The sequence below is a fragment of the Canis aureus genome, chromosome 24, assembly GCF_053574225.1.
Source record: "Canis aureus isolate CA01 chromosome 24, VMU_Caureus_v.1.0, whole genome shotgun sequence".
NCBI classification, from domain to species: domain Eukaryota; kingdom Metazoa; phylum Chordata; class Mammalia; order Carnivora; family Canidae; genus Canis; species Canis aureus.
The window spans coordinates 8541619-8569175 of record NC_135634.1 but is presented as its reverse complement, the minus strand read 5'-3'; the positions used below and the strand labels follow the sequence as shown (position 1 = coordinate 8569175).

The 27557-nt window shown below is 37.1% G+C and overlaps 1 protein-coding gene and 1 long non-coding RNA gene across 16 annotated transcripts in view; one reads left to right on the top strand and one right to left on the bottom strand.

The window, feature by feature from the left end:
- The window catches only part of N4BP2L2 (NEDD4 binding protein 2 like 2), a 78581-nt gene extending 74068 nt beyond the window's left edge, over window positions 1–4513 (bottom strand). For 4 of the 14 annotated variants that reach the window (XR_013362799.1, XM_077868167.1, XM_077868171.1 and 1 more), the window contains exons 1-2: window positions 4316–4498; window positions 1615–2855 (exon numbers count right to left, since the gene is read on the bottom strand). Coding sequence is in view for 9 of the 14 variants with exons in the window: in XM_077868167.1 (XP_077724293.1) it covers window positions 1615–2855 (1241 nt within the window). In the remaining 5 variants the exon portion in view is untranslated. Of the gene's footprint in view, window positions 1–1614; window positions 2856–4315 lie in introns of those variants that run through there. The other 10 variants (XM_077868158.1, XM_077868161.1, XM_077868168.1 and 7 more) reach the window with 7 other exon arrangements.
- On the top strand, window positions 4367–24421 carry LOC144295727 (uncharacterized). 2 transcript variants are annotated; one of them, XR_013362812.1, is made up of 4 exons: window positions 4367–5091; window positions 5366–5489; window positions 10436–10549; window positions 24198–24421. It is a non-coding gene; the product is annotated as an uncharacterized LOC144295727 (long non-coding RNA). The 2 variants fall into 2 exon arrangements; XR_013362813.1 differs by lacking the exon at window positions 10436–10549 and having other exon boundaries at window positions 4388–5091.
- The last annotated feature ends 3136 nt before the right edge of the window (window positions 24422–27557 follow it).

Below are 27557 nucleotides of genomic sequence, written 5' to 3'. Positions count from 1 at the left end.
AACACAACCCACCTTACAGGATTTTTATATATGAAAGTACTCTAGACTGTAAATCATGATACAAATGGTAGTTACTAATATAGCTTGCATTCTTATACATTTGATTCCTCAAATATGCATATTATATATAATCGCATCTATCACCTTCCACTTGTTATGTCTCCTTGAAATTTTATTGTACTACCACTACTTTATTCATCTTCAGTTTCAACATACCCCAATGTCATTCCAAATCTAATCCTTCCTTCTCAAATTTATTTTATACCCACACCTAGTCAGGTGACCCTAGCTAGGAGATTCCTATAATTTCCAAATTTCAACTATTTCTTTCCTCTGTCATTATATTCTAAATCTAGGAGACTACCCATGTTTGTGAGACTTCATTCGATTTCTATCCTTTCTAAAGAGTTGGAAGTTTCATCTTCTCTACGAAATCTTCGTTAAAATAAGAAGAATCAAGTCGCCTGGGCAGCTCAGTCAGGTTAGCATCTGCCTTGGCTCAGTTTAAGATCTCAGGGTCTCAGGATAGAGTCCCTAGAAGTCTGGCTCTCTGCTCAGCAGGGAGTCTGCTTCTTCCCTCTATGTGTGCCTCCCCTCCTCCATGCTCTCTTGCTCTCTCAAATAAATTTTTAAAAATATTTTAAAAATAAGAATCAAAATGCAAAGACCTAAATTTAAATTCATTTACAAAAATCACAGCTTACAATTTAGCTTGAAATGTATCCTAAGTGTAATCTTTAATTTATTGCTTCTGGAGAAACTTCTGTTTAGATTGTTTTTGCAAGTAAATATAAATTCATAAAATGGTTCTTTGGACTCTTTTTATCCTTCCTGGAAGACACCAAACAATTTTCCTTTTCTCCTGAACTGGCATAAATCTTGAGTCATCCTACAAAAACTGTGAACAATTTGTCTTGCTTTTCTTTGTATTATTTTTCACAACTGCACAAATGAATTCAAGTGCATCAATATTCTTTTTTAAAAATGCAAACAAAAACAGAAATTTGAAACATTTTGTTATACAATAAAACATAACCAGTTCTAACTCGATTTATAACTCAGGTACTACTTATTTCACACTCCTTAAATTTAAAGAACAAAGAGAGTTCCCTCTACCAATCAAAGGTATAAATACGGCACAGTGCTAAAAACAAACTCACACCTCCTTTCCTTGGTTTATCTCATTTGCTTCTCACAATTATTCCAGAAAAATAACAATTCTCATTCTATTAACAGATAGCAAAACTTGTCCAAGGCCATAAAGTTTGAAATAAGTGGATCAAAAACCCAAATCTTCCAACCCCAAGTCCAGTTCTTCTTGGAGAGCTGACCTAAAAAGGGAAGGCCAGTACAGTTCTCAAATAGCATTTACTTACATCACTGTCATAATTATACATGGTATATCTATTTTTAAAACTCTCAGCAGAATCTTTATATGCCAGTTCTCCTTTCCTCCATCAGAAAACATATTTTTAAATATTCACACTGTCAAATGTCATTATCAAATGTTAACAAAGATTTTCTACTAGAAACATGGATGCATTTGTCATTGATTACTATTATCTACGATTTTTAAGTGAATTACCAAGCATTCACTTGGTATCCTTTACTCACCGAGACAACGTTGTTTTCCCAGAACCAGGCAAACCTCTTAAAAGAATAAGTAACTTCTGCAATTTATTTAACTTTTCCTCTTGAAAATGCTGGTTCATAAGCCTGCCTGTTCCATTATGCTTGTCCATAGGATTTTCCCAGCATCCTTCCCTGGTTTCACAGAAACCATTACTCACATATTCATCTTGCTCACTGTAGTCATTTGTAGAGGAATGATCTCTACTGGTATTCTCACTACAGTCAATATAGTCATTGTTCGGATCAAAAGTCAAACAATTCCAATTAATGTGACAACTATTTACATAATACCCATTTTGATGCTGAAAGCCATCTTGGACATGGAAAATATTTGATGGTGGATTTGGTGGAGCACTGAATCTTTGAATATTTAAATGACAGTTAAAACTGGGAGGAGGAGGACCGTGGGGTACTATAAAAGAATGCACTGATTGCCATTCAGGCCTGAAGGAAGTAAATGAATCATCACAAAATGCAGGTATTACTTGTCCATTATAAGGATATTTGCCTGGCTCGTTCCCCACGTGCTGTTGGTAACCACAATGTGACTGAAGAACATTACTATTATCTCTTTCCTTTCCTTCTTCAGATTTTAACAAATCATTATTATGATCCTGACAATATGTAACAAGTTTTTCCTCAGAGGGTTCAGGTTCATTAGAACTGCCTTCCAAATCATCTTTCTCATTTTCAAGCTCTTCAATTTCTTTGTAAAACTGGAATAATTCATTGTCAAGTTCTGATACTTTAGAGTTGAATTTCTGTTTCTGTTCTCGTCTCCCTTTGCCATCTATACCACTGCTGGTGACGGAGTGATTTCCCCTTTCGTTACATTTCTTCTTCTCAGGAGGTTTGTAAATGGGTCCTATAAATGCTTTACTTGTGCTATATATCTCATCATCTCTGGATACCAATGCAGGACCTGGATCAATGGATTCAATAACATCTGATCTACTATTACTACACATCTCTTCATGCACAGGTTTCAGTGAGTCTGTAGCTTTGGTTTTGTCCTTCTGAGAATAAATATGTCCTCTGACATCAACAGTGGTCACAGGGACCCAATCACTCCCAGTTTTCTCTTGGATTCTGAGAAAATTAGCACTACCATGATGGGAAAAAACATAAGTCTCTTCAGTTGACTTCAATTTTTTATAGCATGGTTCACCTGTTATTTCTTCACCATGACCCAAGGATTTCGCTTCAATTTCACCATAAGGCATCTGAGGAGCAAATAAATCATATAACTAATAGCTAATATTTTAAATATCTAAACAAAAGTTTTTCAGAAACAAGAAAATAGAAAAGACATTTAAATGGTAATATTTTCCTAAAATACAAAAATTACAAAGTTGTAAACCACTATTTAAGTATTGTTATAATGATTTATTTAGGGGAGGGGCCTCACGGAAGGTAAGTACAAATGTCTTTTTTAAAAAAAGATCTCGGGGATCCCTGGGTGGCTCAGCGGATTAGCGCCTGCCTTTGGCCCGGGGAGTGATCCTGGAGACCTGGGATCAAGTCCCGCGTCGGGCTCCGGGTGTGGAGCCTGCTTCTCCCTCTGCCTGTGTGTCTGCCTCTCTTTCTCTGTGTGTCTATCATGAATAAATAAATAAAATCTTACAAAAATAAAAAAATAAAAAAAGACAGATCTCACCTTTAATCTAAATGATGCATTTCTGAACTTAAAGAACTTGAAGAATTTAAGTTTGGTAAACTGAATCAATAATATATATTTTGATGATATAGGTACACAACTATGTACTAAAATGGAGAGTAAATCTTAAATCTGCCAGCCAAAGTGCCACATATCCAAACCAGTTGTGACAAATGTTTCCATAAACTGTTTAAAACCACTATATGCTTCGGAGTAAATGGATCCAGCTCCCAAACCTCAGCATCTCCTCAGTAATCAAATTTGACAGACCCTATTCCTATGAGTAGTGTACACGTGGTTTCCAAATGGGTATAGTCCATTAATTTAAAAGAAAAAAAAAATAACTTCAGTTGCACTAAGTATGACTCAAATATGTCATGTTATGTTTAGAAATCCGGCAATTCCCAATCAAAGCGTTCATGTTTTCCACATGCTTGGTCTATCTCGAAGATAAATTCTGCCTCCCTTGAAATTTCTTAAGGGCCTTCAAAACTGCAATCCCAAAGGCTGTTTCACTCAATATTTCTTCATTCTGCCCGCCCTCTGGTATTCTCCAACAGGAGATAACAAGAAAAGGGCAAAAAAGACGAACTAGACAGCGATACTGGTAGGCCCACAGAAACAAAAAGAATACAACTGCAAAGAACGCCATCCTATCGGAACCCCCTCTCCCTGCCTCCAACCACCTCTCAGGTTCTCATTTCCTCATTCGAAATATCATTAAGAGTCTCCAGGAACAGTGAGACAACAGCATGGCCTATACACAACCCGAGTCCGCCGGCCTCCCGACCTCCAAGGAAGGCGGCCCGGGCAAAAGTGCGTCACCCAGTTTCTTTCTCCCACGGAGACATGCTCAGGTTCTGTATAGGAATTCAACAGATCTCCTAGACTCATAGGTTCACTCTGGGTTTCCACGTTTACAAAGCTTATCAAAGGGGTGCTCTTAGCCCAGAGCAGACGAGATGCCAAAAACCCAGAAAAACGTCACCACCACTACCCCACCCTTAAAATGGGGTGTTTACTCACCTTACACTACATTGACTGTGACTTCCCAATAAAATCGCAGTCTAGAAAGACACGAACATCTGAAAAGACGAAAGCAACGCGGAAACACCACCCCAAAGCAGAGAGGAACTAACGCCCAAGCCCTCGGCATCTGGGGACCTGCACCGCCGTACGCAAGATGGCTGCCACCTCGCGGTTACCCCGGCAGGAATTACAGGTTTGCGCTCGGCATTGTGGGAACTGAAGTCCAACGTTCGCCCTGGGCCTGGTAAACCTCACCGCTCGGAGACTCGGTCTCCCAGAATCCATTGCGTGATAGACGCAGTAGCGATAACCAAAGTAAACCCTAACTAGTTCCCAGATTTGGAGCTGGGAAGTTATTTAGAACTGTCAACTTTAGCTGAAAAAGGCAGCGACCTACTCTGCGATTCATCCGTAAAAGAAAAGAGAGTCCCTGGCACCCCAAACAGATACATAAGCCGCTCTCGGTGCATGCTTTTAAGACTTTCTAGGATACAAGGAATCAGGCTTTTTCAAAGGGTTCTCGACATTTGGCATCACCCCAGTGATGATCATCCAAGTAGGACTGCTGGCGTTTCTACGAAAAACCACTCAGTAATTTCAGGCTCGTGTTCTTCTGTCCCTGGAAACAATCACTACAGCAGAGCCTTAAGTACTTAGGAGAAAGTCGTTTCGCAGCATCACCGTGTTGTGTTTTTCGTTGAGAAACAAAGACCAATTACTGAGCTTTCCCGTCTAAAAAGTTAATTTGTGACAAGCACTCAGAATCGCAGCTGGTAAATAAATAAGTGCTGCGTGTCTTTTAAAATAGAATTTTTTTTTAAATAACCGAACGACTTGGCAATCTCAGCTTAGAGCCCCTTCTCTTCCCACCTCTCCACCTCCACACCCTCTAAATCCGCTCCTTCCCCTGCAGTTTTTCCTGCCACTGCAAGTGAAACCGCTAACGTCTTCGATTTTAAATAAATCTTTCTATTGTGGTAGTTTTTAGTTTATCAATATAACAGTTAAAATCACAGTCTGGAATATTTGCGTTTGATTATTTAACAGCTTTATGACCGAGAAGGCTTAGGCTTATGACCAAACCAGACCATCCCCTTACAAAGAAAGCATCAACCTTTGATGTTTCCTCGTCGTTAGATCCAAGTTATGTATCCTCAGTGGAAACAACCATGTAAGTGAAGTTGGGTCTTTTTTGGAGGTTCAGGATGTCTGTTCATTATAAGGCGATATTAATCTTTACCACCTTATCAAGATGTTTTCCAAGTTCTCCACTGTTTATTTTATCCCTTGCAACTAATAAGCAATCTTTGAGGAGGTATTTTGAAAGCACGCAAATATCTTTGTGCTAATCAAGCTCCATATTATGGTTCAACCTCCACTGATGATCCTTGCTGCAACCAATCTTTCAATGATGGTTACAAACTAGCTTTCCCCCACCCTAATTCCTTCAAGCCCTCCACATTTAATAGTGATGATACTACTATAAAGAAGAGTTCTCCTTATTTACTATCAGCATGAATTTAGATTTTCCTTTTTGTTCAAAAAGTCCATCAAAAAAATCCATTACTGTCTTTTGTTATTCAGGTAGTTAGTTATATTAGACTGTTTTGAAGACAGTTTTAGATTCACAGAAAAATTGGGTAGAGTACATGGTTCCCAGGGACTACGCCTTCCCAACCACACAGGTTTCCCCTTTATAAACATCTTATTATGATGATACATTGTTACAATTAGTGAACCAAATATTGATACAGTCACCTGAATTACAGTCCATAGTTATTTAGATTTAATTTTTACCTAATCCCCTTTCTGTTCCAATATTCCTTCCAAGATACCATATTACATGTAGTTGTCATTTCTCCTTAGGTTGTTCGTGGGTATGATAGTTCTCAGACTCTGCTTGTTTTTGATGACCTTGATAATTTTGAGGAAAATTGGTCAGATATCTTGTAGGCTGCTCTTCTACTGGAATTTATCTCATGATTTCCCATGATTATATTAAGGTTATAGGTTTTTGAGGAGAAGACCGCAGCAATAAAGTGTAACTTTCATCACATCTTAGCAGGGGTACATACTACCAACATAATTTATGATTGTTTATGTTAAACTTGATCACCTGGTTAAAGCAGTGTTTGTCAAATTTCTCCATTGTAAAGTTACTCTGTTTCCCCCTTTCCAGGGGTCACTGTGCACAGTGCACATTTCTGGTTATTAATCTCCTCCATTAGAGTATGTATATAATTTATTTAGAATTCTTCCACATGGGATATTGTTCTCTTCTTCCCTATCCTTATTTATTTTGATGCTCAAATTATCAGATTTGGCTTCAGAGTGGCTCCCTTTGACCTCCATGTTGAACATTTTCTTACTTTTGTGACACAATAATTTTCCAAGTTTATCTAGTACATTTGTTACTCCTATCCTGGAGTCCACAGTTTCTTCTTCTTCTTTTTTTTTTTAATTGGAGAATGGTATTTAGAAGCTAAGACCTTAGAACTAAATGTGCTTCTTGATACTGGGGTATTACTGCTTTTAGGCCCTCTCAGGAGACAGAGGTGAGGGAGAAAGGAATAGATATATATTTCCATTTAAGAAATCATTAATATTGATACTTACAATCCAATCCAATTCTTACTATTCTGTTGTCGCCTCCATTTCATATTTATATCTGCCTTCATTAACAGTGACAACCTTGTTTCCTAACAGCAATGTTTACTTATTTACCTAGTCCTGCATTGCACATAAAATAGTTTCAGAATTGTTACATTCCTATAATTACAAAAGCAAACTACTAGAAGGAGCTCATGCCTTGTTTGTAGTTCTTACCCCTATATTGAAGGTTGAAAGTCAAAGTGCTATGTGCAAAAAATAACTTGAATTAGTTCTCTCACCCTACACTATCTATCCTACTTTGGTGGGTTTCTGTTATTTGAAATACACATCAATTCACTTGTTTATATTTCTAGTTTTAGTTTATTTTTCCTTCCATTATTGGTAATTTCATTTTACTTTTGGAATATATAAGATAGAATGCTTCCAAAAATCTAAAGCATCCAAAAAAGTATGATCAGAGAAATATCACACTCTTCTGTTTTTCCTGAACCACTCCATTGTGTAGATGTAGATATACTATCGTTATTCATTTAAAATCCGATGCTGATTTAGGTAGTATCCAGCATCTTGCTACCACCCTTTATATGTATACAATTTAATTGTATCCTTCCTGTGTTTCTTCTTGTAAAAATAAGCAGATAAATGTATGTTTCTTTCTTTCTTGTTTTTTACTCCAAAGTGAACATATCACATATGCTGTTTTGCATTTTGCTTTTTTCAGTTAACCATATCTTCTGGAGATCACTTTGCATCCATTTGCAGAGACGGTTTTCATTCTTTTTTTTTTTTATTTTATTTTTTTATTTTATTTTTTTACAGCTGTATAACACTCCATTGTGTAGATGTAGATATACTATCGTTATTCACTTAAAATCCAATGCTGATTTAGGTAGTATCCAACATTTTGCAATTTTAAATAATGCTGCAATAAGGTACCCTGTGTGTTTATATTTTAAGAGAATTATCTTTGGAGTAAGCTCCCAAAAGTGGGATTGCTAAATCAAAAGGTAAATTAATATGTACTGCATGTGGTCAAATTCTCTTCCATAGAGATCGTATCATTTTGCATGCCCACCACCAATTTATGAAAGTGCCAGTTTACCTGAGCTTTTGCCAACATAATGAGTGAGAAATGGTATGTCAGTGTAGTTTTAATTTACTTTTTTCTTATTCTAAGTTAGGGAGCTTTTTGTATCTTTTCGTAGATTGTTGGCTTTGGTTCATGTTGTATTTGATTTTTTTAGTCTTTTTTTACTCAATTTAAAAATATATTTACATATTAGGGATGTTAGCCCTTAACCTGGTATATTTCTCACAATAGTTTCTCCTAATTTATGTGTCTGTTCACATGTGCTTGGTTCTCCCCACCACGTAAAAATTTTATTTTTTTGGAAAAACTCATCATGGTTTTATTACATCTGTACTTTAAGTCATAGCCAGAAAGCCTTTACAGACATGTAGGTTAAGAGGAATTTATTTTATGCTTTTTGCTAGATCTCCAATCCATTTGGAGTTTATAGTTATATATGGTATTGGAAATGAATTTCTAATTTTCGCTAACATAATATAGGCAAGTAATATTTACTTCAGTGTTTTGTGATACCATTCTTATCATATATTAAATGTCCACATAAGCCTGAATTGTCTATTTTATTCTATTAGGCTATCTATCCATGTACCAATACTATACTTCTAATAGTATTTTGTAGGCCTTATCCACTCCCCAATAGCTCTTTTTAGTAATTTCCTAGCTATTCTTAAGTGTGTATTTTTCCATGTAAACTTTGAATTTCCTTAGCTCTAAGAAAAAGCCTTTGGTAATTTTTAAGTTGGAATTGCACTCTATTCATAAATTAGCTTAAAGAAGAATGATATATGGATAATAATGACACATCCTAAGAGTGGACATCTCTCTAAATCAATTTTTGCATCAGGAATACTTATAGTTCCTTCACATAGGTTTTGAACATTTATTAAGTTTATTCCCAAGTATTTTATCTTTTTACTTACTATTGTAAATGATACATTCTTTTTTTCTTTCTTGAGATCTTCTAACTGGTTATTATTTGTGTAACTTAAGGCTGTTATTTTTCTTTTTCTTTTTTTTAAGGCTGTTATTTTTCATATTAATTTCATATCCTGCTACTTTACTGAATTATTTTGTTGTTTGAGTTGGTTTAGTATTGACTCTTAGAGTTTAACAGGTATGATATGTCATTTGTAACAGAAGTCGTTTTTCCTCTTATTTTTGATTCTTATATCTCTAATTGATTTCTCTTGTCTAATTACATTGTCTAATACTTCCAGCACAATATAGAAATGAAGATAATGATCATCTTTCCCGATTCCTAGCTTTAGTGGAAATATTTTTAATTTTTCTCCATCAAGTAAGATATGCATATATATTTATAGTCATGTTAGAAAGTATCCATCCATTTCTATTTTCTCAAGAGTTTTAAATTAGGAATGGGTGTTGAATTTTGTTAGTGTTTTTCAGCAACTGGATGTATTAATATGGCAAATTACATTAATATTTCCTAATATTAAAGCATTCTTTCATACTTGATAAAAGTCCCACTTGGTCATAATACATTATTTTCTTAGTGTAATACTGGCAGTTATTCACTGTATTTTATCTAGGATTTTTGTATTGACATTTATAAATGATGTTGGTTTGTAAATTTTTTGGTCATATTATAATTAGGTTTAGGTATCAAAGACTAGTCACTGATGGAGAAATTAAAAACAAATAGTTGAGAGTTCTACTTTCCCAGTCTCCTTTGATCTTTCTCCAAGCATTCTTTAATAAGCCACATTTTGCTGTCCTCACATTTGATTCTTGTGGGCCTTCAACTTTTATATTAATATTTTTATGAATAAGGACTATCCTTGGAGTGCACTATCTTTGAACTTTTGTATGTAGCCACATTGTTTATGCTTAATTATTTAAAAATAAACTAAACACAACTTACAACAGGACATAAACCAAGTCCCAGTTCCTTTGTCCTGCCTCTCCCACTTGTATTGCCCTGCTCCCAAAATGACCATAGGAGGCATTTTGTAAATAAGAATATAACACATTTATTTACTTATTGTGCTCAGTGCACTGTCTCTAAAAGTGACAGTGTGAGTAAATCCTAAACAGAGAAACTATGGAGAGTGTTTTTCATTAGCAGTGATGACAGCAAGGAAGGTGGTAACAGCACAGGTATAATGAGGCCAAGGCAAGGGCCAGCTAGCTTCTCAGGTTGGCCCAGATCTTACAATGCCCATCATTCTATCTTCTAACAAGTATGTTCTCTGGTGATAGGCATTATTTACACCCACTCATTTCTCAGTCTATCTTCACAAAAAAGCCAAACTTTACAAAGGGTATGGTGTACCAGACTTCACACAAATAAAATGATACAAAGAAATGGAAGAAGAAATAAAATATTCTTTTCAAATGAAGTCTAAGGAAGCTCTTCTTTTGTTTTTTTTTTAATTTTTATTTATTTATGATAGTCACACACAGAGAGAGAGGCAGAGACACAGGCAGAGGAAGAAGCAGGCTCCATGCACCAGGAGCCTGACGTGGGATTCAATCCCGGGTCTCCAGAATCGCGCCCTTGGCCAAAGGTAGGCGCTAAACCGCTGCACCACCCAGGGATCCCCTAAGGAAGCTCTTCTTAAAACTATCTTGCCACATAAATTTTTATCCTAGTCATAAAGAAAATCTGCATTTGATAATTTTTATATCTATAATAGGAAATTTCGGGGGGCTGAGTAAAAAAAGTTAATTTATGCAATAAAATATTTTATAGTTTTACTTCATGGAATATAATTAATTCCCACAAATTTTTTTTGGATTTGGACATGAAACCATTTATGTTTCTAATCAGTAGTTGCAGAAATAACATCTTTCTTGGCTGTTTAGTGCCAAGGTCATTGGAAAGTATACCTTGTAGGCAATTTTTCAGAGCAGCTAGTCAATATATTTGCTTTTTAAAAAACTATGCAGCTTCAATAAAACCTCATATATGAATTGCAGGGTTTCAGTAATTTTCCATCAGTAATGTGATTTATTGATTTTTCCATTATAAATATTTGTAGTTATCATGCACTAAAATTTAGTTTTTAAAAATAATTACATTTCACTATATAAAGATGATAGTTATTGTTTTTAGAACCTACAAATTCAGAAGCTGAATTTATTTTTTAACTCAATGATTGGTAAAGACTACTGAGAGGAGAGTGATTGAAGGATGATTTAGTGGGTTTTCCTGTTTAGGATTTTGTCCTCTATTTTATTAAATTGATGCATTGTTATCACAGAAAATGTGGAAATACAGAAATGATAAAGAAGTTATATTATTTGGTGCTAGCCATAGGTTCCAACTCTGACTAGATTAAGCAGAAGGAAATTTAGGGGAAAGCTATCAGAGGATAAAGAACCCAGGATCAGCTGGGCACCCAGCATGGAAATGAATGAATAGCTGCAAGGTTTTTCAGGAGTGACTCTCTAGAAGAATTATGGCAGCAGTAATTATATCTGCAGAAAAGTTTTGTCAGCACTACAGTGAACATTGCTTGCCATATTCCTTTAAAAAAAAAAGATTTATTTCTTTATTTGAAAGAGAGTGAGCATGAGCAAGGGAAGGGGAGGAGGGAGAGGGAAAGAATCTCAAGCAGACTCCCCGCTGGGCACAGATTCCCCCCCCCCCCCCCGGCACACCCCACTAACTTAGCGCTCAGTCTCAGGACCCTGAGATCATGACCTGAGCCAAAATTAAGAGGCGCTTAACAGACTGAGCCATCCAGGTGCCCCTCTATACTTTTTAAACATTAGTTTAAGATTCAGAATCCTAGGAGAAACATTTGATTATCCAAATCCTAGGTCATGTGCCTACATAGTGACTATGCCAGAATAGGGGAAATGGTAAGCCTGGCCCCTTCAACTCTCCTTGCAGCTCTACCTACCACCAAGACTATGTAGAATGCGGTATTCTCTGCCGTAGCTGGCTATTCCATTGGAAAGGTTGGAATCAGATATTACACAGCCAAAAAATGACCATAATCCCTTAGGAAAATATTAAAAGTATTACACATAAGTTTACAATCCAAAGAAAAGTTAACATTTCGGTACCTCTCCCTTCAGGCTTTTTAAATGCATTTTTCTGCTCTTTACATAATTTGAATCACAGAATCAGAATACAATTTTTAAAAGTCCTATTTCTTTTAATTACCAACATAGCATAAGCACTTTTTTACATGATTAAAATGTTTACAGTCATTGCTAATGGTCAAATAATTACCCACAACATATGTGTAGTAATGTACTTAAATATTTCCCCTGTGCAGCCCAGGTGAGTCAGTGGTTTAGCACCACCTTCAGCCCAGGGCCTGATCCTGGGGACTCGGGATCCAGTCCCATGTCGGGCTCCCTGCAGGGAGCCTGCTTCTCCCTCTGCCTGTGTCTCTGCCTCTCTCTCTCTCTCTCTCTCTGTATGTGTGTCTCTCATTAATAAATAAATAAAATCTAAATAAATAAATAAATAAATAAATAAATAAATAAATATTTCCTTACTGTTGGAAATTGAGATTTCTAAGGGTAAAATAATTCTATAAAACAAGACTAGCAGACCAAATATTTTGATCTTATTATCCATTGACAGATGAACCAGATTCAGGGACAATTTCATAGGAATGTGTCTTAGTCCATCCAGGATGCTCTAACAAATTACTAGAGGTTGGGTTGTTTAAACAATATTTGTTTCTCATGGTTCTGGAGGCTGAGAAGTCCAAGATTAGGGCACTGGCAGATCCAGTGTCTGGTGAGGGCCTGCTTCCTGATTTGCTGACCACTGTCTTCTCATTGTATGTTCACATGGCAGATAGAGAAATCTCTCTGGTGTTCCTTCCATAAAGGCATTAATTTCATTCCTGAGGGTTCCACACTCATGACCTTAATTATCTCCTAAAGGCTCCACCTCTTAATACCATCACATTGGAAGTTAAAATTTCCACATATGAACTATAGGAGGACACAGACATTTAGTGCATAAGTGTGCAACCAATGTGATTGCACTGGGCCCGTGATCAGAATGGCATCCCATGAAGGATTTAGTACTCTGTGATTGCCATCTAGAAATTCTTAAACATTAAATTTTTGAATTTGTGTTTTGTAAGGCAAATGGGATATGGTACACATTTCAGAAGCTTCCTGCCAGCTCCCTACCTCTAAAGGTTGGGTTCTTGGTTGGTTCTTGGGTTCCATCTCAGGACCCTTCTGCACCGGTAGAAAACTCTGTCTCAAAAAAAAAAAAAAAAAAAAGAGAAAAAAAAAAGAAAACTCTGTCTCCTTATTTCCACAAATACTGTCTACCTCGGGTAGTGACCTGGTCACACTGAAGGGGGAAGACCTGCATTCCACTAAAACCCTCTGACTTCAGAGGGATCTTAGGTGAGGGTGTAGAAAAAAATGAGGCTTGGTGACCCTCCAGTGTCATTTCTGGGTGAAACAGGGTGGTAGCTGTCTCCATCCTGGGTTGGCAGCACCACAGCATGTTTGGCAGGCAACCCAACAGGGATGAGCCTCTTGCCTATCCCTAATCTAGGTACCAAGTATGAACCAGCAAGGAAACGGAATCCTTTGCAGTTTCCTATCTGTGGCAGGATAGGGAGATGGGCCCTTGGGAAGGGGAGATTAACTTCCCTCATCCTGAGCTGGGATACAGAGCTTCCTTCTGACACTGGCAGCAGAAGGAATCCAGCATGATCCTCAAGGCAAATGGGCAGTGCACCTGGCACCTGTGAGGGCCTACACTTGCCCCATGAGTATTCCCACATCAAATGGAGCATGACATTAAATGGCAAATAAAAATCACCAAGACAGGAAAAAGTTTTATATCTTTGTACCTTTAATGATACTTTTCTGCTGCATTTTTAACATGGGATCTGCATTTTCATTTTACGTGGGGACTTGAAATTATTAGCCAGTCCTGACCAAATTCAAAATATTTTGACTCAAATTGGAGCCAGATATTCCAGATTTCTCTGATTCTCCCACATCCCCAAATATGTGATTTATTCATCAGTGTTCATTCTCCAGTCTATGCTGAAATTGTTGCCTCCTCATACTTTCCTAACGTTTTTATTTATACTATATTTCTTTGTTATTCTCTATCACAGCATGTCCTTTAGGTTTTTTTATTGCACAAATTACAATATGTAGTTATTGTAATAACTGGACTGAACTGGACTGAACCAGCCAGGCACCCCATGAAGTAACATCTTTAAATTAATTTTTAAAAGGTCAATTTAGAATTCTATACCCAGTGAAACTATATTTCAAAAACAAAATCTCAGTTATAGAAGTACTGAACAAATGTATCACTGATGGTGGTGAAACAATTGGAAATCCATAATTTTTAAAAAGAAAAAACTAAGATCCATGATTTATATCATATCTAAAAATTATATCATATGATTTATATCATATCACAAACTCTATTATAGGCCTTCAACAATGCTCCAAAACACAAAACTTCTCAAAGAAAACATAGGAGAAATTATTTTTTGCCTTGGTTTAGGCAGAATTCTTAGATTCAACATCAAAAGCATAATCCATAAAAGAAAACTAGTGGTTGACAAATTATGATTGTCATGAAAGTTAAGAACTTGTGTTCTTTGAAAGGCCTATTAACAGAATAAAAAAACAAGCCATAGACTGGCACAAGATATTTGCAAATCACTTATCTGCTAAGGGATATGTAGCCAGAATATAAATAATTTTCTAAATCCAAAAGTAATAAAACCCAATTTTTTTAATTGGGCAAAAGTTTGAATAGACACTTTAAGGAAGATAAATGGATGGCAAATAAGCATATGAAAAGATGCTCAACATTATCAGTCAAGAGAAAAAATAAAAAATTAATATTAACAAATAAAAATATAATAAATTAATAGTGGCAAGGATATATAGCCTCTGGAATTCTCATACATTGCTGGTGGTATAAAATGCTACCAACACTTGGAAAACAGTTTGGTAGTTCCTTCAAAGTTAAAGATCCATCACTGTATGATCCAGCCATTCCAATTTAGGCATTGCCGAGAAGAAATGAAAACATATATCCAAATGAATACTTGTAGACAAATGAAAAAATGTTTATCACAACTCTATCTGGTCCAAAATTGGAAATAATGGATATTGGATATTGGAAAATACCCATTGCTAGGTCAATGGATAAATAAATTGACATGCCATACAATAGAAGACTACTCAGCAAAAAAAGGACTATTGCAAAACAAGGATGACTCTTAAGATAATAATATATAATGTTGATAAGATTAATTAATAGAATTAATATTATTTTTTGCTTGGAGTGAAAAAAGCCAGGCAAAACAGAGTACAGACAGTAAAGTATGATTCCCTTCATCCAAAGTTCTAGAAATTGTAAACTAACCTATAGTGGCAAAAAGCAAAATAACATAGGAATCAGGGGAGGGTGAGATGGGTTTGGAGTTGAAGAAAGAATAGGGAGATCCCTGGGTGGCACAGCGGTTTAGCGCCTGCCTTTGGCCCAGGGCGCGATCCTGGAGACCCGAGATCAAATCCTACGTTGGGCTCCCGGTGCATGGAGCCTGCTTCTCCCTCTGCCTGTCTCTGCCTCTCTTTCTCTCTCTCTATCATAAATAAATAAAAATTAAAAAAAAAAAAGAAATCTGAAAATGTAGCGCCCCTTATAAAAAAAAAAGAAGAAGAAGAAAGAATAGGAGGAAAGGATTGCAATGGGGCACAATACTTGGGAGTAGTGGCTATGTTTTTAAATTTGATTGTGTTTTTGCTTTCACAGGTGAATATTTCAAAACACCAAAATTGCACTCATATTTGTGCATTTTATTGTATAGCTTTTTTGATTCTGTATTAATTAATCTTATCAACATTGTATCTTCTAAAAGATTCCTTAAAATGTCCTGTTTATTTGTGGTATTCTTCCTGGTTTCTATTTAGACTGGAAACATTTTAAATGAACTAGACTCTTTTTTTTTTTTTTTTTTATTCAGCTAAGCCATAGATATTCCAACACAGGATTGCCTTCAGAAACTAAAATCCTCACCAAATGATGAAAAGAGAAGAGACAGAAAATTCTAAATATAAGCATGTCTGTAATTTAAAAACTTAAAAAACGTTAGGCTCCCAGTACTCTCTCCTATCCCACACCTTGCTGCTCTCCTGTGACTCCCTCACCAAAGTTTACCTGCCCTGTTCCATCTGGGAAGTGATTCTATGCTGCTCTGTTTTTTCTCCTTGGTAAGATGTTACTTCACAGGTGTCATGCCTTAGACCTAAACACAAGGAGTTTTCTTCCTGTTGTTCTCACGAGGCAGTTCCTACCTTACATTAGAAAGCTCTTTCAATTTCAGGAACTCCATCTTTGTTACCAGTTGATTTTGATTCCCCTCAAATTGGCTAAACGTCTCTAAAATTGAAAGAGATAAAAGACAAACTGATTGAAATGAGACTTAAAAGAACACTTTCTAAAGGTTCTCAATGATGAGATTGGGGATATAGCTCAAATGTCATTTCAAGATCAGGTACTCACACCTTCAATCTGATGGTCTCTTAGATATCTCCATCCAGCTATGCAACTGTACAACTCTGGTTTTTCTGTTTCTGTAATAGTAGTTGGTTGTGCATTGAATAATAAAACACCACAAACGTGGCAACAGCAGCATGGATGTGTGGGGATAAGTGAGTGGAATTGTGAATAAATGCCATGCATCTCAGATAAAATTAACACAGCAGGATGGGTGGGAGGGGGAGATTATTCTTTATCTTAGATACGCTTAGTTTGAGGGAGTGGATTCTTCTAAAGGAGATTCCTAGTAGGCAGGTGAGAATGTGTGGCTTAATTTCACTAAAAAATATCCAAAAAACAAAAACCCAAAATCAGAGCAGGAAATAATGTGGTTGTCAGCTGCCTAGTGCCTAATAATCAGTAAAGCCATAATTGAACAAGTTGCTTCAAGGGAAAAAATATAGAATAAGAAAAACAAGAAACTCAGAACTGGATCTTTACATTAAGAAGACTGGAAACAGCTTTATGTTCATCAATAGAAGACTAATTAAACAATTATGGTACATTCACACAATGGAACGCTGTGTAGTAAAAAAAAAATTTTTTTTTCTGTACTGGAAAAGGATAATCTTCTGTGTGCCTCTGTTTAGAGACTTAAGATCCAAAGATCTACTGCACTGTGTAAGGTAGAGAGGTACAAGTGTAGTGAAGTGCCCCAGAACGGAGCATTAGAGAGGGGGACGATGGAAATTGACCCAGTTGTTGGGAGTGATGAATTCCATAGAAAGGTCAAGCATGGGGCAAATGGAGAGAAGGTCATGGTGAAGAGGCAAGGATGAAGGACATTATCTAAAAGGGAGAAGACATTCACTTATGGAGGGAAGACAATCTACAGGCAGTGTCTTTTGCCTGGTGTGCTCAGAGACTGTCTCCACCCTTCCTGCTGTGAAGAATCTGGTGAACTGTCCTACAAGGTAGCACCAAGCCTGCCTAGTACTGCTTCCTCAGTATATCCACCTCTTTGCACTCACCAGGATCCTTCCACGGCCCAGCCCACAGCGCTGGGCCATTTTTCAATCCTTAGGCACCCATTATTGTTTTCTCATAATAGATTTGATTTTCATGTGAAAGTGTTCTAGCTGCCTCCTCTACTCTATGCTCATTATTCATGTAGTTTAACCTGAGAAAGTTCTTTAATATAATTTAAACTTCCTAGTAAATAGAACATTTTAGTGTACTTGTTATAGATAGCATATTACCTAAAATTCATTGTACGTGGCAGTTTTATTTATATTTGCACAAATATTTACTAATACAGTAGCAATAAAAAATACTTTATTTCAAAAGCCTCAGCTGCCATAATCTACATTCATAAATGATGTGTTCTCAACCCAGAGAGCTTTTTAAAGTAACTAACAAATAGTGCCAGACACTCTTTTACAGCATTACATACTTCAATCATTGAATCTCCTGAACAGTCCTATGAAGTAGATGCTATTATGATCCCTATTTTACAAACCAAGAAACTGAGGCTCAGAAGGATTTTATAGCTGTAACTTGCTTAAGGTTAATGATACTAGTAAGAGGCAGAACCAGAATTTAAAACTTTGTAATCCTCCTCTGGGCCCATACTCCTAACCCTAAACTTAAAGCAGAAATGTCTTGTAGGAAATATGTAAATATATTCAACTTTAGGAGAATTTGAATGTGTTCATGTCAAGATTATTATAAAAAGTTTGATCTATTCAAGGGTGTTATAAAATGTAATTGAACTTGTAAAAAATGTACATAATATACTCATTATAATAAGTCAAAAACACATGTATGTTAAGGAAAAGATAATCATCTCCCCACCAGCCCGCACTCCACCCAACTCCTCGGAGGTAACCAATGTTAACATGAGGGCATATCTCCCTCCACTTCATTCTCCATTTTTTAAAAAAGATTTTGTTTATTCATGAGAGAAACAGAAAGGCAGAGACATAGGCAGAGGGAAAAGTAGGCTCCCCGAAGGAAGCTGGTTGAAAGAGTCAATCCGGTGATGCCAGGATCATACCCTGAGTCGAAGGCAGTTGCTTAACCACTGAGCCACCTAGGTGCCCCTCGTTCTCAATGTTTATACAAATACATACACACATATGGGGGCACCTGGGTGATTCAGTCAGTTAAGTGTCTGCCTTCAACTCAGGTCATGATCCCAGGATCCTGGGATCCAGCCCCGAGTTGGGATCCCTGTTCAGAGCCTGCTTCTCCCTCTCCATCTGCCCCTCCCTCTGCGCATGCTCTCTCTCTCTCTCTCTCTCTCTCTCAAATGGATAAATAAAACCTTATAATCTTTATATGTATCAGGTTTCCTCCTTCCTTCCTTCTTTCTGCTCCTTCTTTTCACAAAATGGGATCATTCCCTTCACATGTTCTTGCACTTGCTTTTTTTCCAGTCCTTTGCTGGGGAATATTTCACTTTGGTATTGCATTCCGCTGCTCTCTGGAAATTCCCTCTTCCAATAAGTGTTGGGCAAAAGGGTCTTTGAAGAAAAATGAGTCCTGTCTAACTAATAGCCTGGGTCTGTAAGTGGGTATCTGACATGGCTAAGATGATCCTGTGGCCATTGTAGAAAGGACACTGTAACTGTTCGCAAGAAAGGACACCACTGACACTGTGTTGCTGAGAAGTCTTTGGAATTGTTCCTTTGGCAATTGCGTTATCCTTATAATTGTTAATAGGCAAATCCATAAAAGAAAAGGCATTTCTTTTTATTTTTTTTATAATTTTTATTTATTTATGATAGTCACACAGAGAGAGAGAGAGGCAGAGACATAGGCAGAGGGAGAAGCAGGCTCCATGCACCGGGAGCCCGATGTGGGATTCAATCCCCCGTCTCCAGGATCGCGCCCTGGGCCAAAGGCAGGCGCCAAATCGCTGCGCCACCCAGGGATCCCACAAAAGGCATTTCTGTATTTGTCTGGGAGAAATGGGTAGCTGAGGTGTCTCCCATTTTGATGCCAAGACCAGATCAGTTGGCACTGGCCAACATTAATCAGTCCTTGGCAGGGCCCAAATGAAGCCTGGGATAGCCAAAGGACAACCAAGTGGTCAGAGGTTTAATTTGTAGAAAGCTCATGGGCAAGACCAGTGACATGCATCATGGGGCCTCTTGTTAAAGAATTATTAAGAATTTCAGGATAGTGACAGCAGAGCATTAAATCAAATGCTGGCCCTTCTGAGTGTTGTCCCTGGTTCTGCTGCCCAGGTACCATGTCCATGAAGCCAGTACCCTGCTTAGGGTATCCAATAGTGGGGTGGAAGGAAACTTTCATTACCTTGCCTTTTGGTCAAGTGATAAACATTTTCCATTAGATTTTTTACTTAAGGCTGATTTGTAAAATTTTTATTCTAATAACATTTAAGGAAAAGTGTGACATTTTTATTCTTCAGTGTAATTTATGCATCAAGGCAAAGCCCCCTCTCAAAGCATTATGTTTTATTCATTGCTAGAGATTAGAAGGGATTACATCCTGTGAGCATCAAGTGCAGTTAACATCAGAAAGGAAACCATACCATATCCTCAAAAAAAAGTGGAATCCCAGGATTTGCCAGATCTGGCAGCTACATTCCCTTATTTGGAAAAGTTAATGGAGGAACAGGACAAATTTCAAGCAAGAAATATGTCTATCATCTCTGCAGCAATATTTTTCTGGTATTTTACATAATAATATTTTAATGCCATTTTTTCCACTTAGTTTCTTTCAAAGAATTTTCTTTCTATCCAAGTGCCTAAAAATCTCTATTTGTTCTCCTACTAGGTATCTCTGTCACTATCATGATTTTCATTATGGCAAAATAAAATGATAATATTGATTGTTAAACCATTTGTAGGTAAAAAATGCAGCTATCACTCTCATTTTTTAACTTTTGGGATCTCTTCCTTGGAGGAATAAGTCACAGAATTTTGATTAAGTCTGCCATCTAAGCAATGATAAATCATCTATCTCATGTAGAACAGGTCACGCATTTGAGAATGGTGAGGTCATTGCAGGCTTGGTTTTTTTGTTTTTGTTTTTTGCTTTTTTTTTTGTCTTTAGAGAGATAAAGCATGCACATATGATGAGGGTTGCGGGGTGCAGAGGGCAGAGGGCAGAGGGGAATGGAGAAAGAGAGAACCAGATTCCCCACTGAGCCTGGAACCCATAGGGCTCACTCTCATGATCCTGAGATCATGATCCTGAGATCATGACCTGAGCTGAAATCGAGTTGGATGCCCAACCGACTGAACCCCAGATGCACCAAGGCCATGACAGTTTTGATGAGGCAAAACAGCTGGTACCATAGAGAATATTCTCAAAGTCCTCCATCCCTCCTTTGGAGGCCCTCATCTTTCTTTTTTATTTCTATTTTGAGCTGACATCAGCCCATTTAGTAATACCCAACTTTTACCTTATTATTATTATCATTATTTTTTAGATTTTATTTATTTATTCATGAAAGACACACAGAGAGAGGCAGAGACACAGGCAGAGGGAGAAGCAGGCTGCATGCAGGGAGCCTGATGAGGAACTCAATTCCGGGACTTTAGGATCATGCCCTGGGCCGAAGGCAGGCGCTAAACCGCTGAGCCACCCAGGTGTCCTTAGCTTCTTTTTTTTTGATAGATAATTGCCTTCATCAGTTAGCATTGAGCCCGGGTTACTTTCCCCACCCTTGCCCCATCACCTTGAAAGCAAATTTCTGTTTCACTTACAGATATTTACTAACAGTCACATTTAGACGTGAACACAAAAGAGTTCACAGAACCTTTTCTGTAAGCTTGTTCTTTGTTTCTTTAGTGCTCTGACCACCACCTTGCATGAACGTTTCTTTTGAAACAGAAAGACAAATTCTGTTATTCTTCATAGTTGGCATTAGAGAACCAGAAACCCTCCTCACTTGTGGTTGAATACCATCCCGAAGGGTACAGACCACAGGTCTCTCTCTATGCTTATCATTTGTTCATGTACAAGCGAGCAGCATCCCCAGAATATTTTAGTCTGAATACTTTTCATCTCACCAATGAAAATTCATTTCTAACATCCTTCACGATATTTACAAGTCTATTAATTGTGAAAACTCATTTCTGACCTTAGATAGCAAAGTGGTGTTGATGGAGATATGAATAGCCAGAGGGGTGGTGGTAATACCCTCTGGAATATGGCCTTTCTGATATAAGGCTAGCTGACTCACTTCCCTTACCACATGAATGACTGATGAGAATGCTAGCTGCACCTAGAATGTAGCTTGAACACACATTTCTATCACATTGTCTATGGGAAATACTGTAAAGTATCTCAAGGGCATCATAACAATCTCATAGCTATGCTTTAAAAAGAGAGTATTCTCACTTCTGATTCACAGTTAAACCCTGCCACAACCTTTCATCCCTCACTGTGCCATGAAAACTGCCTGCCTTAATATCTCCTGTGAGATCCTAATCTCCAAATCCATGGATTCCCTTTTGTTCTTCTCTGCCAGTGGCATTTGACATTGTTGACTGTGACTCTCTTTTTGATACTTTGTCCTCCTACTTCTGTGTTCCTTTCTTTTAGTCTCCTCTTCTTTCTTCTTGTCCAATATCAACAGTCTTGAAGATCTTGACCTCAGCCTTTTACTTTAATATTTGTTTCCATATTCTCTTTACATGAATTAATCCAAGTCCTAATGCTTCGACTAGTTCTTCCTTACTGAAAACTCCCTGTATCTTTATCTCTAACCTTGCTCCTGAATCCAGCAAATATATCTGCAACATCACTATTTAGAGATCTTCCAGGCAAATCAAAAGTGCTATATTTGAATTCATCGTTACCTGTTCCCCATTACAAGGCCCATTCTTGCAAGTTTTTTTATTCCAATTTCATGATACCACTGTCCAACTAATTCCCTAAGACTCAAATCTGAATGTCTTGACTTTTTTCCATCTCTCTCCATCTAATCTGTCACCTTTTAAATAGCTCTTAATTCTGTTCCCTCTTCTTTGCTACTGTGGCCACACACCTTCATCATTTCTCCCCTGAATTATTGAAATAGCTTCCTAAGCAGACTGCTGCTGCTATCTATTCTTTTTTTCTATAGCCCATTCCCCACAAGGTGACAAATTATTTTCTAAAAAGTAAATCAGACCATAAAAATGGAAGCCTATACAAGGGACACCTAACTCAGACTTGAAGGGTCAGAGAAAGAAACATCTCAATCCAGGTTGGCAAGAAGATTTCATCTCAAGGCAACCATTGGAATTAGTTCATAGTGGCTGTCAAGTGCCCTGGCCTTTCAAAGGACTCAAAGCCCCTCCGGGCTTAGGGAGAAATAGGAGGCTATGCCACTTAGCAGGAGCTAGATGGTTGAGGATCTTGTACTAATTCTAAGTGAGAATCCATTCTCAGGGTAGTGAGATGCCATTACATCCAGGAAGTCACTTGGTCAGATTTCCATTTTAGAATATACTCAGTGTAGAGAGAAATGATAGAGGTCTGTAATGGAGGGTCATAAAACATTTTATAAGTGAGAAAATAGGGGCACCTGAGTGGCTCAGTGGTTGAGTGTCTGCCTTTGGCTCAGGGTATGATCCCAGGGTCCTGGGATTGAGTCTTTTAATAAAAGATTTTATTTATTTATTCATGAGAGACACAGAAAGAGAGGCAGAGACACAGGCAATGGGAGAAGCAGGCTCCATGCAGGGAACCTGACATGAGACTTGATCCCGGGTCTCCAGGAGCACATCCTGGACTGAAGACAGCACTAAACCACTGAGCCACCCGGGCTGCCCAATAAAGTCTTTTTAAAAATGACTTTTATGAGTGAGAAAATATGAGGTTCAAAAAGGTTAAGTATATCTTCCAAGATCACATAGCTAGCTACCAAGTCTGGAGTCTGATTGCTAGCTCAGTTTTGTTTAGCTTATGCTGTTCTGCCTATTATTCCTCCAGTACACAAATATCACCATGGTCATCTTTCATATTCTATAGCCATTTACATTTATTCATGCAACATATAGGAAGCCCTCTCTAGCCTAACAAACAGTTCAGAAAACAAACATAAATTATGGTTATCTTCAAGGAACTCATGGTGTAGTGGGGGATTTAGACATAAACAAATAACAAAAATACAAGGTAGAGTGAGAATAAAGTTATACTAGGCAAGGGTCATGGAGAAGATGGTTAAAGGACTGTCCAAGTCTACCCAGGCATTATGATGGGCTTCTCTGGATGGACAAAGTTGAGTCTTAAAGAGTGTCTAGGGATTTTTCTGGAGAAGAAAGGCATAAAACATTTAGAATATTTAAAGTCAAGGAGGCAAGACAGAGAACATTCCAAATAATTTGTGTACTGCCAGAGCATACATTGTGTATATTTTATTAGAAAGATAAGTTGGGGTAAGTGTCACCAAAAGCTCTGTAAAGCATACAAAGATTTTGAGGCTATGACTCGTAGGAAAGGGAAGTAGGGCAATGGCAAGATTAGAATTGCTTTATAAAAAAAAAAAAAAAAAGAATTGCTTTATAGAGCTTTGTGGGGGTTTGGTTATAAAGAGGACAGAGCTAGAAAGAGGAGGCTCTTGCATTGATGAGGGTTGGAGGTAAAACCATAGAAGTGGGGGTCTTGGGTAAAGCAAATTGTGTATTTGAGCTTCCCCCTCATGCCTAGCCTCTGGCTCACTTATTTCTCCTTTCTACTGGCAGCAGCTGACAATTAAGCTATTTGCTGACTTAAACGTGGCCTCCTCATCGCCAGCATCCCCTCTACTGCAAACTTTGCTTTTTTTAAGGAAATGCTTTTGAAATGGTATCAGTGCCTTTAGCAACCTGGTGATGCTTCCAAGTCATAAAAAGAATTGCAGTGTCCCTGCCAAGGAATCGAATGGTGAAGATTTGGCACACCATCTATGGAAGGTTACCAATTCTTGTTCTTTTTTTTTTTTTTTTTTTTTATAAATTTTTTATTTATTTATGATAGTCACACACAGATAGAGAGAGAGAGAGGCAGAGACACAGGCAGAGGGAGAACAATTCTTGTTCTTTACTGTGTTTGTAAAATACATAAAAAATACATTAAAAATTATAGCAACATGCCAACCTTAGTTTAAGAGGTTTCTTATAGAACATAAAATTACTTACCTAGAGAGTTTAATAATAATTTCCACTTATTAAGTGAATACAATATCCCAAGAATTGTATTTGGGGCTTCATATACAACATTTTGAATTATCACAACATCTCTGAAAGGTGGCTGATATTATTATTTAGATTTTACAAATCACCAATTTGAGTACTTGAAAGGTTAAATAACTTGCCCAAGATTGACATTGTGGAGTTAGGATTGAAATCCACTCTCTTTACACAAACTTACAATGCCTTTCTGTGCAGACGTGTTGTGTGTGTACTTAAATACTTTAGGTAGGTTTCACCTTGAAGACTTAACTCATTTTTAATTAAGCTTCTTTATAATTTATTTCAGTCTGTCTCTAGACATTAGACCTTTCAGTAACTATTATTTAATGAAAACAAATTATATGTTCATATGAGATATTTATTATACTTTATAATACTGTACCAAGCAAAATCTCAAACTAATTGGCGTATAAACTAAAATACCTAGTGATGTCATTACCCCTAATTTTGTTTCTATAAAACTGCATGAATTCTGGTATGCATGGGTATTCACTTCCACTGCTGGTAGAGTAAAAATTAGAACAATGTTATAGAGAGTAATTTGATAATATGTACCCAAACTTTAAAATTTGTCCACTTAAAAAAACCCTCATCATTCTGAAATATTTCAAATATATACAAAAGTGGACAGAAGAATATAATATACTGCCATGTGTCCATCACCTAACTTCAATAACTATCAACTAGGAGTCAGTCTTGATTCATATATAATCCACGTTTTTCCTCCTATCTGTATTATGTTGAATTCTAGATATCTTATCATTTTTTTCTAAAAAAATCATTTTATGTCATTGTTTTTAATTTACATTTTAACTTTACACTGAAGTGTAATATATACATAGAAATGTGCTATTCCAGGGGCACCTGGCTGGCTCAGCCAGTAGAGTATGTGACTCTTGGGGTTGTAAGTTTGAGCCCCATGTTGGGTGTAGAGATTACTTAAAATAAAATCTTTAGAGAAAAATAAAAGAAATATGCTGATCCATTATTTACAATAGCCAAATTATGGGAGTAGCCCAAGTATCCATCAATAGATGAATAGACAAGACATGATATATATATAAAAATATATATAATGGAGGGGCAGCCCAGGTACCTCAGCCATATATATAATGGACTATTATTCAGCCATAAAAAAGAATGAGCTCTAGTCATTTGCAACAACATGGATGGATCTAGCGAGAATAATGCTAAACAAAATATGTCAGAAAAAGACAAATACTATGATGATTTTACTCACATGTGGAATTTAAGAAACAAAACAAATGAATAAAGGAAAAATAAGATGACCAGCCAAGAAACAGACCCTTAACTATAGAGAACAAACAGATAGTTACCAGAGAGAAGGTGGGTGAGGGACTGGAGGAAGGGGTGAAGGGGATTAAGAGTACACTTATCTTGACAGGCACTGAGTAATGTATAGAATTGTTGAATCACTATATTGTTTACCTGAAACCAATATAACAGTGTATGTTAACTATACTGGAATTTAAAAAAAAGAGAGAGAAATGTGCTGCTTACCAAATTTTTAAAAATAAAGATTGGGAGACACCTGGGTGGCTCAGTGGTTGAGTGCCTGCCTTTGGCTCAGGTCATGATCCCGGGGTCCTGGGATTGAGTCCCACATTAGGCTCCCTGCAGGGAGCCTGAATCTCCCTCTGCCTATGTCTCTGCTTCTCTCTCTGTGTGCCTCTCATAAATTAATAAACAAAATCTTTAAAATAAAATAAAGATTGTATTTTTAAGGGAAGTTTTAGGTTCACAGCAAAATTGAGAAGCAATTACAGAGATTTCCCATATACCCTCTGCCCCTACACATGCAGAACTTCTCTCCTTATTACCATCCTCTACCAGAGTGAGACATTGGTTAAAATTATGAACCGTCATTGACACATTAAAATTACCCAAAGTCTATAGCTTTCATCAGGATTCACACTTGGTGTTGTACATTCTATGGATTTGGAAAAATGCATAATGACATATACCATTCTTAGAGTATCATAGAATATTTTCAGTGTCCTAAAAATCATCTGCACCCCATCTGTTCCTCCTCACCCCTAACCACTGACATCCATTATCTTTTTTATTGTCTCCATAGTTTTACCCTTCACAGAGTGTTGGAATCATACAGTGTAGAGCCTTTTCTGATTGGCTTCTTTCACTCACTAGTATGTTTAAGTTTCCTTCATGTCTTTTCATGACTTGATAGATGATTTCTTTTTAGTCCTGAATAATATTCCATTGTCTGGATGTACCATAGTTTCTGTATCCATTCACCTACTGAAGGATATCTTGGTTGCTTTCAGGTTAGGGAAATTATGAATAAAGCTGCTATAAATATCTGTGTTGCTTTTTATATGTGCATAAATTTTCAACTTCTTTTGGTAAATACTAAGGAGTGTGATTGCTAGATCATATGGTAAGAATATATTCAGTTTTGTAAGAAACTGCCAAAGTGTCTTCCAAAGTAGCTATACCTATTCCATTTTGCATTCTCCCCTGCAATGTGTGTTGCTTCACTTCCTTGTTAGCATTTGGTCTTGTCAGTGTTCTGATCTTTGGCCATGCTAATAGGTGCAAATCTCATTGTTGTTTTAATTTGTGTCTCTCTGTGTTGTTTCACGAAACTAGCCCCCATACATGCAGGGCAAAGAGAGACAGAAGAGGCAGACCATTTTAGGTTGGTATGAGGCAGTTTTAATAAGCAAGGGAAATCTATTTACAAGTCTTGTCCTGTGTGTCCAAAAGGCAAGTAGATCTCCACATCCATCTTAAAAGTATATGTAGAGGTCATATACTGTTTAGATGGTCTCAACACCACACACCACATAACTTTCTTAAGGCTATGTCCTTGGGGCAGGTTCTACCATG